This window comes from Phasianus colchicus, chromosome 1 (assembly GCF_987193195.1).
Source record: "Phasianus colchicus chromosome 1, bPhaCol1.hap1.1, whole genome shotgun sequence".
Lineage (NCBI taxonomy): Eukaryota > Metazoa > Chordata > Aves > Galliformes > Phasianidae > Phasianus > Phasianus colchicus.
Genome location: NC_143436.1, coordinates 1,182,148 through 1,203,921, shown reverse-complemented (window position 1 = coordinate 1,203,921; position 21,774 = coordinate 1,182,148). Strand labels below are relative to the sequence as shown.

General features: G+C 63.9%; 1 protein-coding gene across 1 annotated transcript; it reads left to right on the top strand.

Annotated features, from left to right (window-relative positions):
* Window positions 1–26: 26 nt before the first annotated feature.
* LOC149919314 (uncharacterized) lies at window positions 27–21,032 on the top strand. The gene is made up of 4 exons (XM_090134391.1): window positions 27–157; window positions 9,337–9,468; window positions 14,888–15,100; window positions 20,631–21,032. Exons 2-4 carry the CDS (start codon window positions 9,349–9,351, stop codon window positions 21,030–21,032), a joined length of 735 nt encoding a protein of 244 aa, XP_089990517.1. The 5' UTR covers window positions 27–157; window positions 9,337–9,348.
* The last annotated feature ends 742 nt before the right edge of the window (window positions 21,033–21,774 follow it).

Here is a 21,774-nt window from a genome sequence, read left to right as displayed (position 1 = left end):
GGGGGGGGCAATGGGTGGGGGGGGGGGGTCTCCAGGAGTGTGCGAGAGCTGCGGACATGAGGGCACGAGGCGCTGCTTGCACACGAGCGTGCAAAGCCCCGCAGTGTGAGCAGAGGATGAAGAGCCCTGCAGGAGGAGCCGTGCGGGAGGTGCACAGGTGTGGGGGGGGGGGACAATGGGGACAATTGGGGACAACTGGGGGCAGTGGGGACAATGGGGGCAATGGGGACAATAGGGACAATGGGGGACAGTGGGACAGTGGGGACAATTGGGGACAATGGGGACAATGGGGACAAAGGGGACAATAGGGACAGTGGGACAGTGGGGACAATGGGGACAATTGGGGGCAGTGGGGACGATGGGGACAATGGGGGACAGTGGGACTGTGGGGACAATGGGGACAAAGGGGACAATAGGGACAGTGGGAGAGTGGCGGCAATTGGGGGCAGTGGGGAAAATGGGGACAATGGGGGACATTGGGACAGTGGGGACAATTGGGGGCAGTGGGGACAATGGGGATAATTGGGGACAGTTGGGGACAGTTGGGACAATGGGGACAATGGGGGGCAGTGGGGACAATGGGGACAATAGGGACAGTGGGAAAGTGGGGACAATGGGGACAACTGGGGGCAGTGGGGACAATGGGGACAGTGGGAATGTGGGGATAATTGGGGACAATGGGGACAATTGGGGACAATTGGGGACAATAGGGACAAATGGAACAGTGGGACAATTGGGGACAGTGGGGACAATTGGGACAATTGGGGGCAATGGGGACAATAGGGGCAATGGGGACAATTGGGGACAATTGGGGACAATGGGACAGTTGGGACAATGGGGACAAGGGGGACAATTGGGGACAGTGGGGACAATGGGGACAATGGGACTGTGGGGATAATTGGGGACAATGGAGATAATTGGGGACAATGGAGATAATTGGGGACAATAGGGACAATGGGGACAAAGGGGACAAATGGGACAGTGGGACAATTGGGGACAGTTGGGGACAGTTGGGACAATGGGGACAACTGGGGACAACTGGGGACAATGGGGACAATGGGGGACAGTGGGACTGTGAGGACAATGGGGACAACTGGGGGCAGTGGGACAATTGGGACAGTTGGGACAATGGGGACAATAGGGACAATAGGGACAATGGGGACAAAGGGGACAATTGGGGGCAGTGGGGACAATTGGGACAATTGGGACAATGGGAACAGTGGGGGGCAGTGGGGACAATGGGGACAATAGGGACAGTGAGGCAGTGGGGACAATTGGGGGCAGTGGGGACAAAGGGGACAATAGGGACAGTGGGAGAGTGGGGACAATTGGGGACAGTTGGGGACAGTTGGGACAATGGGGACAATGGGGGGCAGTGGGGACAATGGGGACAATGGGGGACAATGGGACTGTGGGGACAAAGGGGACAATTGGGGGCAGTGGGACAATTGGGGACAATGGGACTGTGGGGACAATTCGGGACAGTGGGGATAATTGGGGACAATGGGGACAATAGGGACAATGGGGACAGTGGGACAATTGGGGACAATGGGGACAATTGGAGACAGTTGGGACAATGGGGACAATAGGGGCAATGGGGACAATTGGGGACAATTGGGGACAATTGGGGACAATGGGACAGTGGGGACAATGGGGACAAGGGGGGACAATGGGGGACAGTGGGGACAATGGGGACAATTGGGACAATTGGGGGCAGTGAGACAATTGGGACAATAGGGACAGTGGGACAGTGGGGACAATTGGGGGCAGTGGGGACAATGGGGACAGTGGGAGAGTGGGGATAATTGGGGACAATGGGGATAATTGGGGACAATGGGGATAATGGGGACAATTGGGGACAATGGGGACAAAGGGGACAATAGGGACAGTGGGAGAGTGGGGACAATTGGGGGCAGTGGGGACAATTGGGACAAAGGGGACAGTGGGACAATTGAGGACAATGGGGACAATTGGGGACAATGGGGACAAAGGGGACAATAGGGACAGTGGGAGAGTGGGGACAATTGGGGACAATGGGGACAGTGGGAACAATTGGGACAGTTGGGACAATGGGGGACAGTGGGGACAATAGGGACAATAGGGACAGTGGGAGAGTGGGGACAATTGGGGACAATGGGGACAATTGGGGGCAGTGGGAGAGTGGGGACAATGGGGACAATTGGGGGCAGTGGGGACAATGGGGACAATGGGGGACACTGGGACCGTGGGGACAATGGGGACAACTGGGGGCAGTGGGGACAATGGGGACAGTGGGACTGTGGGGATAATTGGGGACAATGGGGATAATTGGGGACAGTGGTGATAATGGGGACAAAGGGGACAATAGGGACAGTGGGAGAGTGGGGACAATTGGGGACAGTTGGGGACAGTTGGGACAATGGGGACAATGGGGGGCAGTGGGGACAATTGGGGGCAGTGGGGACAATTGGGACAGTGGGGGACAGTGGGGACAATTGGAGACAATGGGGACAATAGGGACAGTGGGGACAATGGGGACAAGGGGGGACAATGGGGGACAGGGGGGACAATGGGGACAATAGGGACAGTGGGGACAATTGGAGACAATGGGGACAACTGGGACATGAAAGGAGCAGTGGGGACAATGGGGACAGGGGGAGGGGACACAAAAGGGGGTGTGGGGACAATGGGGACAGGGGGAGGGGACACTAAAGACGCAATAGGGACAACGGGGACACGGATTGGGACAGGAGGGGAGTAATGGGGTGGCACAGGGACACCAGGAGTGTCCCAAATCCCATTGTCCCCAGAGGACCCCATAGCAGAGGCGACGTGTCCCCAAATGTCCCCAATGTGTCATTGAGGCTCCCCCCTCCACCCCCATCCTCCCCCTCCCGGTGTTGTTTTGGGGTTGGAATGTACGTCTGTCCGTCACCACAACCCCACAGTGGGGACGTCTGGGGACATTTGGGGACATTTGGGGACATTTGGGGACATTTGGGGACATTTGGGGACATTTGGGGCCAGGGCTCCGTGTCCCCAAGGGCCCTCGTGGGGCTGTGAGTCACCAGAAGGAAAACAGGAATGGAACCGGGGGGGGGGGGGGGAAGGAAGGGGGGAGGGATCCGTTTGTGGGATGTGGGGGGGTTGGGGATGTTCCCATCCCAATCCCAATCCCAATCCCGGTCCCCATCCCCATCCCAATATCAACCCCATCCCATTCCATCCCAATTCCAATCCCATTCACATCCCAATCCCAATCCGCATCCCAATCCCAATCTCCATCCCAATTCCATCCCACCCCAACCCTAATCCCATCCCATCCCCAATCCCATCTCCATCCCAATCCCGGTCCCCATCCCCATCCCAATATCAGTGCCATCCCATCCCATCCCCATCCCATTCCTTCCCATCCCAATTCACATCCCAATCCCATCCCAATTCCATCCCACCCCAACCCTAATCCCATCCCAGTCCCCATCCCCATCCCAATATCAATCCCATTCCCATCCCATCCCCATTCCATCCCATCCCAATTCTATCCCATCCCATCCACATCCAAATCCCAGTCCCCATCCCCATCCCAATATCAACCCCATCCCATTCCATCCCAATTCCAATCCCATTCACATCCCAATCCCAATCTCCATCCCAATCCCAATCTCCATCCCAATCCCAATCTCCATCCCAATTCCATCCCACCCCAACCCTAATCCCATCCCAGTCCCAATCCCATCCCCAATCCCAATTCCAGTCTCCATTCCCATCCCAATATCAATCCCATCCCATCCCCATCCCATTCCATCCCACCCCAACCCTAATCCCATCCCAATCCCAACCCCTACCCCAACCCCAATCCCCGTCTCCTTCCCAATCCCATCCTCATCCCCACCCCAATCCCATCCCCATTCCTCAACCCAAATCCCAATCCCAATCCCATCCCATTCCAATCCCCACCCCACCCCAATCCCATCCCAATTCCCTCCCCATCCCCATCCTCATCCCATCCCAATCCCATCCCCAATCCCATTCCAATCCCAATATCAATCCCTATCCCATCCCCATCCCCATCTCATCCCAACCCCAACCCTCATCCCCACCCCAATCCCAATCCCATACACATCCCATCCCAACCCCAATCCCAATCCCAAACCCCATCCCATCCCCAATCCCATTCCATCCCCATCCCAACCCCGATCTGAACCCCATCCCAAACCCAATGCCATCCCTTTCCTATCCCATCCCAACTCCAACCCCAATCCCAACCCCAATTCCATCCCATCCCATCCCCATCCCAATCCCAATCCCACCCCAACCCCAATCCCAATCCCAATCCCATCCCCATCCAACCCCAATCCCATCCCCATTCCCATCCCAATTCCATCCCCACCCCATTCCAACCCCATTTCAATCCCAATCCCCATTCCTACCCCAATCCCATCCCAATCCCAATCCCATCCTCATTCCATTCCATCCCCATCCCAACCCTAACCCCAATCCCATTCCCATTCCAATCCCATCCCAATCCCCATTCCATCGCACTCCTACCCCAAATCCCATCCCAACCCCAATCCCCACCCCATCCTAATCTCATCCCATTCCCATCCCATCCCAACCCCAATCCCAATCCCAATCCCAATCCCCAAACTAACCCCAATCCCATCCCATTCCAATCCTTATCCCCTTTCCACCCCATCCCAACCCCAACTCCAATCCCATCCCCATCCCAACCCAAATCCCATTCCATCCCCACCCCATCCCAATCCCAATCCCATCCTAATCCCATGCCAACCCCAACCCTAATCCCAAACCCAAGCCCATCCCAATCCCCATTCCATCCCACCCCAACCCCAAACTCATCCCAACCCCAATCTCCATCCCAATCCCAATTTCACCCCATTCCCATCCCATCCCAACCCCAATCTCCATCCCAATCCCAATCTCACCCCAACCCCAAACTCATCCCAACCCCAATCTCCATCCCAATCCCAATCTCACCCCATTCCCATCCCAACCCCAAGCTCCATCCCAATCCCAAACTCACCCTATTCCCACCCCAACCCCAATCCCAATCCCCAAGCCAACCCCAATCCCATCCTATCCCATCCCAATCCCCATCCCCATCCCAATCCCATCCCAACCCCAATCCCAATCCCAATCCCCATCCCATCCCAACCCCACCTCATCCCATCCCAAACCCATTCCCAACCCCACTGGGACCCCCAGTTAAACCCCTAAAAGGACCCCAGCTGTCACCCTAACGGCTCCCCACTGAAATCCCAGTAGGATTCCAATGGGATCCCAGTAAACTCCAGTGGGACCCCAATGGGATCTCCAGTAATTCCCAGTGGGACCCCAAACAAACTCCAATGGGACCCCAGTGGGATCCCAGTAAAACCCCAGTAGGACCCCAATGGGATCTCCAGTAATTCCCAGTAAGACCCCCAGTGGGACACCAGTAAAACCCCTATGGGATCCCAATGGGATCCCAGTAAACCCCAATGGGACCCCAATGGGATCCCAGTAAGCCCCAGTGGGACCCCAATGGGATCCCAAATAAACCCCAGCGGGACCCCAATGGGACCCTAATGGGACCCCCAATAAATCCCAATGGGACCCCAATGAAACACCAGTGGGACCCCAATGGGACCCTAATGGGATCCCCACTGAACCCCATTAGGACCCCAATGGGACCCCCAATAAACCCCAATAAGACCCCAATGGGACCCCCAATAAACCCCAACGGGACCCCACTTCAAACCCCAATATGACCCCCGTGTTCCACCCCCGAGAGACCCCCCCAAGCCCTCCCCATCATTCCATATCCCCCATATCCCCCCCCCATATCCCCCCATACCCCCCATATCCCCCATATCCCCCCCAAATCCCCCCATATCCCCCATACCGCCCATACCCCCCCATCCCCCCATTCCCCAATACCCCCATATCCCCCATATCCTCCCCATCCCCCCATATCCCCTATAACCCCCCCATCCCCCAAATCCCCCATACTCCCCCATATCCCCCCCATATCCCCCATATCCTCCCCATTCCCCATATCCCCTATAACCCCCCCATCCCCCAAATCCCCCCCATCCCCCATATCCCCCATATCCCCTATAAGCCCCCCATGCCCCAAATCCCGCCCATAACCCCATATCCCCCATATCCCCTATAACCCCCCATAACCCCCATATCCCCCCCACCCCCCCATCCCCCCATATCCCCTATATCCCCCATAACCCCCATAACCCCATATCCCCCATATCCCCCCCACACCCATAACCCCCCCATCCCCCATATCGCCCATAACCCCATATACCCCCTATCCCCCCATATCCCCTATGACCCCTATATCCCCCCCACCCCCCCATCCCCCATATCCCCCATATCCCCCATATCCCCCCCATCCCCCATATCCCCTATAACCCCCATATCCCCCATATCCCCCATATCCTCCATACACCCCCCACCCCCCTCATATCCCCTATAACCCCCCCATCCCCCATATCCCCCATCCCCACATATTCCCCCACATCCCCTATAACCCCCCCATCCCCCATATCCCCCATATCCCCTATAAGCCCCCCATGACCCAAATCCCGCCCATAACCCCCATATCCCCCATATCCCCCATCCCCCCCCATCCCCCATATCCCCTATAACCCCCCCATATCCCCCATATCCCCCATACACCCCCATCCCCCATATCCCCCCATAACCCCCATATCCCCTATAAGCCCCCCATGCCCCAAATCCCCCATATCCCCTATAACCCCCCCATCCCCCATATCCCCCATATCCCCTATAACCCCCCCATCCCCCATATCCCCCATATCCCCTATAAGCCCCACATGCCCCAAATCCCCCATATCCCCTATAACCCCCCTATCCCCCATATCCCCCATATCCCCTATAAGCCCCCCATCCCCCAAATCCCCCCCATAACCCCATATCCCCCATATCCCCTATAACCCCCCATAACCCCATACCCCCCATACCCCCCCCACCCCCCATCCCCCCATCCACGTTGATGTGCGGGGGGGGCGGGGGGCTGAATATCCCTCCCCCCCCCGCCCCCCCCCCCCCCCGCTCAACACACGTGACCCGCTTCACGCGTGGCCGCGTCCGTCCGTCCGTCCGTCCGTGTCCGTCTGCGCGTCACCGCGCCGCTCCGTCCCTGTCCCCACGCACGTCCCCGCGGGGGGGGGGGGGCCGGGGGGGGGCGGGGGGGGGCACACCCGTCCCCGTTTGTCCTTATGGCCGCCCGGGTCCTGGCGGCTCCCCGGGCGCTGCGGGATGATGGACCCCCCCCCCCCACGCGCACAATTTATGTGCCCCCCCCCCAGCTCAATGTGTGCCCCCCCCCCTCAATGTGACCCCCCCTCCCACCTTGTGACCCCCGCAACTTGTGCCCCCCCCCCCCACGTGCCCCCCCTTCAATGTGTGCCCCCCCCCCTCAATGTGACCCCCCCTCCTTGTGACCCCCTCAACATGTGCCCCCCCCCCACGTGCCCCCCCCCTTGATGTGCCCCCCCCTTCAATGTGTGCCCCCCCCCAATATGACCCCCCCTCCCACCTTGTGACCCCCTCAACTTGTGCCCCCCCCCACGTGCCCCCCCCCTTCGATGTGCCCCCCCTTCAATGCGTGCCCCCCCTTTCGATGTGCCCCCCCCATGTGCCCCCCCCTTCAATGCGTGCCCCCCCCACGTGCCCCCCCCCTTCGATGTGCCCCCCCCATTCGATGTGCCCCCCCCCTCGATGCGTGCCCCCCCCTTCGATATGCCCCCCCATGTGCCCCCCCCTCAATGTGTGCCCCCCATGTGCCCCCCCAATGTGTGCCCCCCCCAATTTGTGCCCCCCATGTGCCCACCTCCAATCTGTGCCCCCCCCTCGATATGCCCCCCCATGTACTCCCCCATCAATCTGTGCCCCCCCCCAATGTGTGCCCCCCCCTCAACCCGTGCCCCCCCCAATGTGTGCCCTCCCATGTGCCCCCCCTTTAATGTGTGCCACCCCCATATGCCCCCCCCTCAATCTGCATCCCCCCCCAATCTGTGCCCCCCCCTCGATATGCCCCCCCCATGTGCCCCCCCCCCATGTGTGCCCCCCCTTTCATGTATACCCCCCTATGTGCCCCCCCTCAATGTGCCCCCCCTCTATGTGTGCCCCCCCCATGTGCCCCCCCTCTATGTGTGCCCCCCCCCATGTGTGCCCTCCCATGTGCCCCCCCAAATTTGCCCCCCTGATGCCCCCCCCTTTAATGTGTGCCCCCCCAATGTGCCCCCCCATATTTCCCCCCTTTTAATGTGCGCCCCCCCCTCCATGTGACCCCCCCCTCCCTCCATGTACCCCCCCAGGAGCACCCCCATCACCACGTGACCCCAGAAGCCCCCCTCCCCAAATTTTCCCCCCCCCGGACCCCCTCACAATTTATACCCCCAGGACCCCCCCCATCACCACGTGACCCCAGGACCCCCCCCCCATACGTAACCCCCCCAAGACCCCCCAGCACCACGTGACCCCAGGACCCCCCCCCCCCCCCCCGTACGCATCCCCCCCACCCAGGACCCCCTCATTACCACGTGACCTCAGGACCCCCCCAAACGTACCCCCCCCCCAGGACCCCCCTAGCACCACGTGACCCCACGACCCCCCCCCCAGGACCCCTCCATCACCACGTGACCCCACGACCCCCCCATACGTACCCCTCCCAAGACCCCCCCCAACACCACGTGACCCCACGACCCCCCTCTCCCACGACCCCCCCATCACCACGTGACCCCAGGAAGGACCCCCCCCAGGACCCCCCCATCACCACGTGACTCCAGGAAAGACCCCCCCCCCCATACGCAACCCCCCCTCCAGGACCCCCCATCACCACGTGACCCCAGGACCCCCCCAGCACCACGTGACCCCAGGACCCCCCCATACGTACCCCACCAGGACCCCCCCCCCATCACCACGTGACCCCAGGAAGGACCCCCCCCCCCAGGACCCCCCCCTATCACCATACCACCCCAGGACCCCCCCCCCCTACGTACCCCTCCCAGGACCCCCCCATCACCACGTGACCCCAGGACCCCCCCCATACGCCCCCCCCCCCCCAGGACCCCCTCATTACCACGTGACCTCAGGACCCCCCCATACGTACCCCCCCCTCAGGACCCCCCCAGCACCACGTGACCCCAGCACCCCCCCCCATACGCCCCCCCCCCCGGACCCCCTCCCCTTTACCCTATTTTGAACCTCCCTCCCCCATCCCCTGCCCTTCCATTGAGGCTGCGCCCCCCCCATCCTCCCTTCCCCCCCCTCTCTCCCCCCTCCCGCCTTCTCTCCCCCCCCCCTCGGGGACAGACGGCCGCAGGGATGGACAGACGGACAGACGGACGCGGGGGGGCCACGGGGGCGGCTTTGCTATATAGGGAGGGGCAGCGGCTTTGGGGGCACAGCGGGACGGGGACGGACCGGGACAGACGGGAGGGACAGGTGAGTGCCCCCCCCCCCTCCATCCATGGACATCCTATTGCGACCCCCCCATTGGGACCCCCCCACTGGGAAGCCCCTATTGGGACCCCCCCATTGGGACCCCCCCCGTTGTTACCCCCCCCATTGGGAAGCCCCTATTGGGACCCCCCCCATTTGGACCCCCCCACTGGGAAGCCCCCCATTAGGACCCCTCCATCGGGACCCCCCCATTGGGCCCCCCCCCCATTGCGACCCCCCCATTAGGACCACCCCCATTGCGACCTCCCCATTGCGACCCCCCCCATTGAGACCCCCCCATTAGGACCCCCCCATTGGTACCCCCCCCATTGGGAAGCCCCTATTGGGACCCCCCCATTGGGACCCCCCCCATTGCGACCCCCCCATTGCGACCCCCCCATTGGGACCCCCCCCATTGCGACCCCCCCATTGCGACACCCCCTTTGGGACCCCCCCATTGGGAAACCCTATTTGGACCCCCCATTGGGAACCCCCCCCATTAGGACCCCTCCATCGGGACCCCCCCATTGGACCCCCCCACTGGGTCCCCCTCCATCGGGACCCCCCCCATTGGGACCCCCCCATTGGGACCCCCCCTCTGGGAAGCCCCTATTGGGACCCCCGCATTGGGTTCCCTCCCCCATTGGGAAACCCTATTTGGACCCCCCATTGGGAAACCCCCCATTAGGACCCCCCCATTGGGACCCCCCCATTGAGACCCCCCCATTAGGACACCCCCATTGAGACCCCCCCACTGGGAAGCCCCCATTAGGAGCCCTCCATTGGGTTCCCCCCCCCATTGGGAAACCCTATTGGGACCCCCCATTGGGACCCCCCCCATTGCGACCCCCCCATTAGGATCCATCGGGACCCCCCCCATTGGGAAGCCCCTATTGGGACCCCCCCATTGCGACCCCCCCATTGCGACTCCCCCATTGGGACCCCCCCATTGGACACCCCCTTTGGGACCCCCCCCATTGGGAAACCCTATTTGGACCCCCCATTGCGACCCCCCCCATTGGGACCCCCCCATTGCGACCCCCATTAGGACCCCCCCCTTTCCGACCTCCCCATTGAGACCCCCCCATTAGGACCCCCCCATTGGTAACCCCCCATTGGGAAGCCCCCATCGGGACCCGCCCCATTGCGACCCCCGCATTGGGACCCCCCTCTGGGAAGCCCCTGTTGGGACCCCCCCTTTGGGTTCCCTCCCCCATTGGGAAACCCTATTTGGACCCCCCATTAGGACTCCCCCATTAGGACCCCTCCATCGGGACCCCCCCACTGGGACCCCCCCCATTAGGACTCTCCCATTGGACCCCCCCACTGGGAAGCCCCTATTGCGACCCCCCCATTAGGACACCCTCATTGAGACCCCCCCCATTAGGACCCCTCTATCGGGACCCCCCCATTGGGCCCCCCCCATTGCGACCCCCCCATTAGAACACCCCCATTGAGACCCCCCCCATTAGGACCCCCCCATTGGTAGCCCCCCATTGGGACACCCCATTGGGATCCCCCCCATTGCGACCCCCCCATTGGGACCCCCCCTCTGGGAAGCCCCCATTAGGACCCCTCCATCGGGACCCCCCATCGGGACCCCCCCATTGCGACCCACCCATTAGGACCCCCCCATTGGGACCCCCCCTCTAGGAAGCCCCTATTGGGACCCCCCCATTGGGTTCCCTCCCCCATTGGGAAACCCTATTTGGACCCCCCATTGCGACCCCCCCATTGGGACCCCCCGTTTGGGAAGCCCCTATTGCGACCCCTCCATTCGGAAGCCCCCATTGCGACCCCCCCATTAGGACCCCTCCATCGGGACCCCCCATCGGGACCCCCCCATTGCGACCCCCCATTAGGACACCCCCATTGAGACCCCCCCCATTAGGACCCCCCCATTGGTAACCCCCCATTGGGAAGCCCCCATTGGGACCCCCCCATTGGGACCCCCCCATTGGGACCCCCCCACTGGGAAGCCCCTATTGGGACCCCCCCATTGCGACCCACCCATTAGGACCCCCCCATTGGGACCCCCCCTCTGGGAAGCCCCTGTTGGGACCCCCCCATTGGGTTCCCTCCCCCATTGGGAAACCCTATTTGGACCCCCCATTGGGAACCCCCCCCATTAGGACCCCTCCATCGGGACCCCCCCATTGGACCCCCCCACTGGGTCCCCCTCCATCGGGACCCCCCCCATTGGGACCCCCCCTCTGGGAAGCCCCTATTGGGACCCCCGCATTGGGTTCCCTCCCCCATTGGGAAACCCCCCATTAGGACCCCTCCATCGGGACCCCCCCATTGGGACCCCCCCCATTGAGACCCCCCCATCAGGACACCCCCATTGAGACCCCTCCACTGGGAAGCCCCCATTAGGAGCCCTCCATTGGGTTCCCCCCCCCATTGGGAAACCCTATTGGGACCCCCCATTGGGACCCCCCCCATTGAGACCCCCCCATTAGGATCCATCGGGACCCCCCCCATTGGGACCCCCCCATTGGGACCCCCCCCATTGGGAAGCCCCTATTGGGACCCCATTGCGACCCCCCCATTCGGACCCCCCCATTGGGACCCCCCCCATTGCGACCCCCCATTAGGACCCCCCCATTGGTACCCCCCCTTTGGGAAGCCCCTATTGGGACCCCCCATTGGTACCCCCCCCATTAGGACCCCCCCATTGGTACCCCCCCATTAGGACTCCCCCATTGGACCCCCCCACTGGGACCCCCCCCATTAGGACTCCCCCATTGGTACCCCCCCCATTGGGAAGCCCCTATTGGGACCCCCCCCATTGCGACCCCCCCATTGCGACACCCCCTTTGGGACCCCCCCCATTGGGAAACCCTATTTGGACCCCCCCATCGGGACCCCCCCCATTGCGACCCCCATTAGGACCCCCCCCATTGCGACCTCCCCATTGAGACCCCCCCATTAGGACCCCCCCATCGGGACCCCCCCACTGGGACCCCCCCCATTAGGACTCCCCCATTGGGACCCCCCCCATTGCGACCCCCCCATTGGGGTCCCCCCTCTGGGAAGCCCCTATTGGGACCCCCCCATTGGGCCCCCCCCATTGCGACACCCCATTGGGTTCCCCCCCCCCATTGGGAAACCCTATTTGGACCCCCCATTGGGACCCCCCCCCATTGAGACCCCCCCATTAGGACCCCTCCATCAGGACCCCCCCATTGGACCCCGCCACTGGGACCCCCCCATTGGGAAACCCTATTTGAACACCCCTTGGGCCCCCCCCCCATTGAGACCCCCCCATTGAGACCCCCCCCATTGGGACCCCCCCCATTGCGACTCCCCCATTGGGACCCCCCCCCATTGAGACCCCCCAATTGAGACCCCCCCATTAGGACCCCTCCATCGGCACCCCCCCATTGGGTTCCCCCCCCATTGGGAAACCCTAGGACCCCCCCACTGGGACCCCCCCTATTGAGACCCCCCCATTGGGACCCCTCCATCGGGACCCCCCCTTTGGGACCCCCCCATTGAGACCCCCCCACTGGGACCCCCCCCCCCCCACACTGGGAAGCCCTCATTGCGACCCCCCCATATTGGGACCCCCATATTGGGACCCCCGCATTGGGACCCCCCAGTTGAGACCCCCCCCATCGGGACCCCCCCATCGGGACCCCCCCATTGGGCCCCCCCCCATTCCAACTCCCCCCATTCGGACCCCCCCATTGGAGCCCCTCACTGGGACCCCTCCAATAAGACCCCCCCATATCACCTCCCCAATATGCCCCCCCCCCATAAGACCCCCCTCATATGACCTCCCCAATATGACCCCCCCATATGACCCCCCCCAATATGACCTCCCATTTCACCCCCCCAATAGAACCCCCCCAAATGACCCCCCCATATGACCCCCCCCCAATATGACCCCCATATGATCCCCAAATGACCCCCCCAATATGCCCCCCCCCAAATGACCCCCCGTATGACCCCCCATACGACCCCCCCAATATGACCCCCCCCCAATATGACCCCCCCATATGATCCCAAAATGACCCCCCCCCAAATATGACCCCCCCATTGGGACCCCATCATGATGCCCCCCCATTTGACCCCCACATACGACCCCCAAATATGACCCCCCCAAAATGACCCCCCCACTAAGACCCCCCCAATATAACCCCCAATATGACTCCGCCAACATTACCCCCCAATATGACCCCCCCAATATGACCCCCCCCAATAAGACCCCCCCAATATGGCCCCCCCAATATAAGCCCCCCAATATAACCCCCAATATGACCCCCCCACATGACCCCCCAATATAACCCCCCCCAAAATGACCCCCCTCAATAAGACCCCCCCCAATATGACCCCCCAAAATGACCCCCCCAATAAGACCCTCCCATATGACCCCCCCAATAAGACCCCCCCATACGACCCCCCCAATATGAAACCCCTTATGACCCCCCCAAAATGACCCCCCCAATAAGATCCCCCCAAAATGACCCCCCCAATATGACCCCCCCTTATGACCCCCCCCAATATGACCCCCCAAAATGACCCCCCCAATAAGACCCTCCCATATGTCCCCCCCCTTATGACCCCCCCAATATGACCCCCCCATATCAACCCCCAACATGACCCCCCCAAAATGACCCCCCCAATAAGACCCCCCCATACGACCCCCCCAATAAGACCCTCTCATATGACCCCCCCCATATGACACCCCTTATGACCCCCCCAAAATAACCCCCCCCAAAATGACCCCCCCAATAAGACCCTCCCATATGACCCCCCCTTATGACCCCCCCCAATATGACCCCCCCATATCAACCCCCAACATGACCCCCCCAAAATGATCCCCCCAATAAGACCCCCCCATACGACCCCCCCAATAAGACCCTCTCATATGACCCCCCCCATATGACACCCCTTATGACCCCCCCAAAATAACCCCCCCCAAAATGACCCCCCCAATAAGACCCTCCCATATGACCCCCCCTTATGACCCCCCCCAATATGACCCCCCCATATCAACCCCCAACATGACCCCCCCAAAATGATCCCCCCAATAAGACCCCCCCATACGACCCCCCCAATAAGACCCTCCCATATGACCCCCCCTTATGACCCCCCCCAATGTGACCCCCCCATATCAACCCCCAACATGACCCCCCCAAAATGACCCCCCCAATAAGACCCCCCCATACGACCCCCCCAATAAGACCCTCCCATATGACCCCCCCTTTATGCCCCCCCCAATGTGACCCCCCCAATATAACCCCCAATAAGACCCCCCCAATATGACCCCCCCCAACATGACCCCCCCAATATGACCCCCCCAAAACGATCCCCCAATAAGACGCCCCCAATATGACCCCCCCCATATGACCCCCCCAATATAACCCCCCCATATTTCCCCCCCCCCCCCGTTGATCTCTGTGCCCCCCCCCAGCTTTCCCCCCCCCCCATGGCTTTTCCCCTCCGCTGCCTTTGGCCGCTGCTGTGGCTGTGGTTACCGTTGGCTTGGGGGGGGGGCGCGAAGTTGGGGGGGGGCACAATGAGTCGCCGTCATTTCCCCCCCCCGGCCCCCCCCCGGGATGAAAAACTGCGGGCGGATGCGAGGAGTTTAACACGAACCCTCAGCGCCAGACTGAGGGATGTGCAGGTAAAGGGGGGGCACAAGTGGGGGGGGCACAAATGGGGGGGGGGGGCACATATATGGGGGGGGGGGCACAAATAAGGGGGGGGGGCACAAATGGGGGGGGCACAAATTGGGGGGGTCACTTATATGAGGGGGCACAAATGGGGGGGAGCACATATATGGGGGGGCACGAATGGGGGGGGCACAAATTGGGGGGGTCACTTATATGGGGGGCCACAAATGGGGGGGGCACATATATGGGGGGGGGACCAAATGGGGGGGGTGCAAATGGGGGGGGTCACTTATATGTGGGGGCACATATATGGAGGGCATTTTTTTGGGGGGGTCACTTATATGGTGGGGGCACAAATTGGGGGGTCACTTATATGGGGGGGCACAAATGGGGGGGAGACCAAATGGGGGGGGCACATATATGGGGGGGCACAAATGGGGGGGACACAAATTGGGGGGGGGCCACATATATGGGGGGGCACAAATTGGGAGGGGGGAGCACATATATGGGGGGGCATTTTTGGGGGGGGGGTCACATATATGGAGGGGGACCAAATGGGGGGGGCACATATATGGGGGGGGCACAAATTGGGGGGGGGGCACAAATTGGGGGGGCACAAATGGGGGGGGCACAAATAGGGGGAGCACATATATGGGGGGTCACTTATATGGGGGGGCACATATATGGGGGGTCACTTATATGGGGGGGCACATATATGGGGGGGCACATATATGGGGGGGCACATATATGGGGGGCATTTTTTGGGGGGGGTCACTTATATGGGGGGGCACAAATGGGGGGGAGCACATATATGGGGGGGCACAAATGGGGGGGCATTTGAGGGGGGGTACATAATGGGGGGCATTGGGGGGGTCACATATACGGAGGGGGGGGCATTTGAGGGGGGGGCATTTTGGGGGGGGTCACATATATGGGGGGGGCTTTTGGGGGGGCACATATATGGAGGGGGGGCATTTTTTTGGGGGGGTCACATATGGGGGCATTTTGGGGGGGGGTCACAATATGGGGGGAATTAGGGGGGGGCCCATATATGGAGGGGGGGGCACGTATATGGGGGGCATTTGTGGGGGGGGGTCACATATATGGGGGGGCATTTTTGGGGGGGGGGGCACCTCGAGGGGGGGGCGCTTGGGGAGTGGGATCCATTATAGTTCGCATTGAAGGATTGGAGGGGGGGGGACTTTTTGAGGGGGGGGTCTCTTGGGGGGGGGTATTATAGTCCCTATAGGGGGATGGGGGGGGGGGGCACATTGAGGGGGGGCAACTTGGGGAGGGGTGACTTTGGGGGGGGGTAATTGTGGGGGGGGGCAACTTGGGGGGGGGCACCTGGGGGGGAGGAGTGCAACTTGGGGGGGGGGGGTGGCATTATAGTCCCCATAGGGGGGTGGTGGGAGGAGGGAGGGGGGGGGCACATTGAAGGGGGGGGAGGGGAACACGGGAGGGGGGGCCTAAAATGAGCCCCCCCCCACGATCCCATGCCCCCCCCCCCCACCCTCCATCCCCGTCCACTCCCCCCACTTCGACCTCATACCCCCCACCCTGACCCCCCCACCCTGACACCCCCCCCCACTGACCCCCCGACCCCCCCCGACCCCCCCCACACTGAACCCCTCCCCACATCCCCCCACCCTCCCCCCCCCCACGACCCCCACCCTTCCCCCCACCCATGATCCCCCCTGACCCCCCCACCCTGACCCCATAACCTCTCCTACTGACCCCACGACCCCCTGCCCCCCCCAGCCCCCCCACGACCCCATGGCCCCCTCCCAACCCCCGACCCCCCCCCCACCCTGACCCCCCCCCCACTGACCCTCTGCTCCCCCCTCCCCCCACCCTTCTCCTCACCCCCCTACCCTGACCCCCCCCACCGACCCCCTCCCCACCCCAACACCCCCACAATGACCCCCCCCTTCACCCCCCCCCTGACCCCCCATAGACCCCCTGACCCCCACCACCCCCACCCTGACCCCCCCCCACCGAACCCCTCCTCCCTCACCCTCCTCCCATACTGACCCCCTGCCCCCCCTCATTACAGCCGCCCCCCCAACGGCCCCCCCCCCACACCCCCACCCCACCCTGACCCCCCCCCACAGACCCCCTGACCCCCACGACCCCCACCCTGACCCCCCCCACCGAACCCCTCCTCCCTCACCCCCCTCCCATACTGACCCCCTGCCCCCCCCCAATTCATTACAGCCGCCCCCCCCAACTCTCCACCTTTCATCTCCGGACCCCCTCCCCCCATCGGACCCCCCCCCACCCCAACACCCCCACAATGACCCCCCCTTCACCCCCCACCCCTGAGACCCCCCCCCCGACCCCCCCCCACCCTCCTCCCATACTGACCCCCTGCCCCCCCCCCTTATTACAGCCGCCCCCCCCAACTCACCGCCTTTCATCTCCACACCCCCTCCCCCCATCGGACCCCCCCCACACCCCCACCCCATCCTGACCCCCCCCCACAGACCCCCTGCCCCCCCACGACCCCCACCCTGAGACCCCCACCACCGAACCCCTCCTCCCTCACCTCCCCCCATACTGACCCCCTGGCCCCCCCCCATTCATTACAGCCGCCCCCCCCAACGCTCCGCCTTTCATCTCCAGACCCCCTCCCCCCATCGGACCCCCCCCAAACCCCCACCCCACCCTGACCCCCCCACAGACCCCCTGCCCCCCCACGACCCCCACCCTGACCCCCCCACAGACCCCCTGCCCAACACTGACCCCCTCCTCCCTCAACCCCCCCATACTGACCCCCTGCCCCCCCCCCCCATTCATTACAGCCGCCCCCCCAAAACACTCCGCCTTTCACCTCCAGACCCCCTCCCCCCATCGGACCCCCCCCAAGCCCCAACCCCACCCTGACCCCCCCCACAGACCCCCTGCCCCCCCACGACCCCCACCCTGAGACCCCCCACCGAACCCCTCCTCCCTCACCCCCCTCCCATACTGACCCCCTGGCCCCCCCCCATTCATTACAGCCGCGCCCCCCAACTCTCCGCCTTTCATCTCCAGACTCCCTCCCCACATCGGACCCCCCCAAACCCCCACCCCACCCTGAGACCCCCAACGGACCCCCTGCCCCCCATGTCCCCCCCCACCCCACTGACCCCCTCCTCCCTCACCCCCCCCCATACTGACCCCCTGCCCCCCCCTCATTACAGCCGCCCCCCCCAACGCTCCGCCTTTCACCTCCAGACCCCCTCCCCCCATCGGATCCCCCCCCACCCCAACACCCCCACAATGACCCCCCCTTCACCCCCCCCACCCCTGAGACCCCCCCCCCGACCCCCCCCCACCCTCCTCCCATACTGACCCCCTGCCCCCCCCCCCATTCATTACAGCCGCCCCCCCAACGCTCCGCCTTTCAGCTCCAGACCCCCTCCCCCCATCGGACCCCCCCCAAACCCCCACCCCACCCTGACCCCCCCCCACAGACCCCCTGCCCCCCCACGACCCCCACCCTGACCCCCCCCCACCGAACCCCTCCTCCCTCACCCCCTCCCATACTGACCCCCTGCCCCCCCCCCATTCATTACAGCCGCGCCCCCCAACTCTCCGCCTTTCATCTCCAGACTCCCTCCCCACATCGGACCCCCCCAAACCCCCACCCCACCCTGAGACCCCCAACGGACCCCCTGCCCCCCATGTCCCCCCCCACCCCACTGACCCCCTCATCCCCATCCCCCTCCCCCCCTCCTCCCTCAACCCCCCCATACTGACCCCCTGCCCCCCCCCCTTATTACAGCCGCCCCCCCCAACGCTCCGCCTTTCATCTCCACACCCCCTCCCCCCATCGGACCCCCCCCACACCCCCACCCCATCCTGACCCCCCCCCACAGACCCCCTGCCCCCCCACGACCCCCACCCTGAGACCCCCCACCGAACCCCTCCTCCCTCACCTCCCCCCATACTGACCCCCTGGCCCCCCCCCATTCATTACAGCTGCCCCCCCCCAACGCTCCGCCTTTCATGTCCAGACCCCCTCCCCCCATCGGACCCCCCCCAAACCCCCACCCCACCCTGACCCCCCCACAGACCCCCTGCCCCCCCACGACCCCCACCCTGACCCCCCCACAGACCCCCTGCCCAACACTGACCCCCTCCTCCCTCAACCCCCCCATACTGACCCCCTGCCCCCCCCCCCATTCATTACAGCCGCCCCCCCAAAACACTCCGCCTTTCACCTCCAGACCCCCTCCCCCCATCGGACCCCCCCCAAGCCCCAACCCCACCCTGACCCCCCCCACAGACCCCCTGCCCCCCCACGACCCCCACCCTGAGACCCCCCACCGAACCCCTCCTCCCTCACCCCCCTCCCATACTGACCCCCTGCCCCCCCCCCATTCATTACAGCCGCGCCCCCCAACTCTCCGCCTTTCATCTCCAGACTCCCTCCCCACATCGGACCCCCCCAAACCCCCACCCCACCCTGAGACCCCCAACGGACCCCCTGCCCCCCATGTCCCCCCCCACCCCACTGACCCCCTCCTCCCTCACCCCCCCCCATACTGACCCCCTGCCCCCCCCTCATTACAGCCGCCCCCCCCAACGCTCCGCCTTTCACCTCCAGACCCCCTCCCCCCATCGGATCCCCCCCCACCCCAACACCCCCACAATGACCCCCCCTTCACCCCCCCCACCCCTGAGACCCCCCCCCCGACCCCCCCCCACCCTCCTCCCATACTGACCCCCTGCCCCCCCCCCATTCATTACAGCCGCCCCCCCAACGCTCCGCCTTTCAGCTCCAGACCCCCTCCCCCCATCGGACCCCCCCCAAACCCCCACCCCACCCTGACCCCCCCCCACAGACCCCCTGCCCCCCCACGACCCCCACCCTGACCCCCCCCCACCGAACCCCTCCTCCCTCAACCCCCCCATACTGACCCCCTGCCCCCCCCCTTATTACAGCCGCCCCCCCCAACGCTCCGCCTTTCATCTCCACACCCCCTCCCCCCATCGGACCCCCCCCACACCCCCACCCCACCCTGACCCCCCCCCCACAGACCCCCTGCCCCCCCACGACCCCCACCCTGAGACCCCCCACCGAACCCCTCCTCCCTCACCCCCCTCCCATACTGACCCCCTGGCCCCCCCCCATTCATTACAGCTGCCCCCCCCCAACGCTCCGCCTTTCATGTCCAGACCCCCTCCCCCCATCGGACCCCCCCCAAACCCCCACCCCACCCTGACCCCCCCACAGACCCCCTGCCCCCCCACGACCCCCACCCTGACCCCCCCACAGACCCCCTGCCCAACACTGACCCCCTCCTCCCTCAACCCCCCCATACTGACCCCCTGCCCCCCCCCCATTCATTACAGCCGCCCCCCCAAAACACTCCGCCTTTCACCTCCAGACCCCCTCCCCCCATCGGACCCCCCCCAAGCCCCAACCCCACCCTGACCCCCCCCACAGACCCCCTGCCCCCCCACGACCCCCACCCTGAGACCCCCCACCGAACCCCTCCTCCCTCACCCCCCTCCCATACTGACCCCCTGGCCCCCCCCCATTCATTACAGCCGCCCCCCCCAACTCTCCGCCTTTCATCTCCGGACCCCCTGCCCCCATCGGACCCCCCCCCAGGTTTGGGGGCTGCAGAGCAGAGATTACAACAATTCCAGCATTTGCTTCAGGCTTTACCCCCCACCCCGCTGCTCCTGCAGCTTCTCAGCGACCTGGATAACCTTTGTAGCATCCTACAGGCTATGGCCACGTTAAGGGGTTGCGGGGACCCCCCCCCCCCTTTATCTGTATCGGGACCCCCCCCCCCACATCGGCATCGCGACCCCCCCAGATTGGAACCTGCCTTAAAGGAGCTGCTGGAGGGGGCACCGCATACGGTGGCTGCGGTGGCGTTGGGGAGGCTGAGGCGATGCCTGGAGGGGGTGGCAGAGGGGTTGGAGGGGGGGGTGGGGTGTTAAAGGGTGGGGGGTGGCGGGGGGGGGGGGGGTCGTGGGGAGGTGGGGGGGGTAATGGGGATATTGGGGAGAACGGGGATAATGGAGACGTTGAGGTCAATGGAGATGGAAGTGACGGCGTGGTCAATGGGGGCAATGGGGCTGTGGGGGGATTGGGGGCAATGGGGGAACTGGGGGGATTGGGGGCAATGGGGACATTGGGGAGGTTGGGGACAGTGGGGACATTGGGGACACTGGGGAGGTTGGGGTCAATGGGGACGTTGAGGTCAATGGAGATGGAAGTGACGGCGTGGCCAATGGGGGCAATGGGGCTGTGGGGGGATTGGGGGCAATGGGGGCAGTGCGGAGGTTGGGGTCAATGGGGACATTGGGGGCAGTGGGGACATTGGGGAGGTTGGGGTCAATGGGGACATTGGGGACATTGGGGAGGTTGGGGTCAATGGGGATGTTGGGGTCAATGGAGATGGAAGTGACGGCGTGGTCAATGGGGGCAATGGGGCTGTGGGGACACTGGGGAGGTTGGGGTCAATGGGGACATTGGGGGCAGTGGGGACATTGGGGAGGTTGGGGACAGTGGGGACACTGGGGACATTGGGGAGGTTGGGGTCAATGGGGATGTTGGGGTCAATGGAGATGGAAGTGACGGCGTGGTCAATGGGGGCAATGGGGCTGTGGGGACACTGGGGAGGTTGGGGTCAATGGGGACATTGGGGGCAGTGGGGACATTGGGGAGGTTGGGGTCAAT

What these genes read in the sequence shown, in the direction of transcription:
- LOC149919314 (XM_090134391.1), top strand. Translation starts at nt 9,349, where the DNA reads ATGGACAGACGGACAGACGGACGCGGGGGGGCCACGGGGGCGGCTTTG. An exon ending in GGGACAGACGGGAGGGACAG is followed by an intron (nt 9,469 to 14,887) that starts GTGAGTGCCCCC and finishes GCCCCCCCCCAG; the next exon opens with CTTTCCCCCCCCCCCATGGC. An exon ending in CCAGACTGAGGGATGTGCAG is followed by an intron (nt 15,101 to 20,630) that starts GTAAAGGGGGGG and finishes CATTCATTACAG; the next exon opens with CCGCCCCCCCCAACTCTCCG.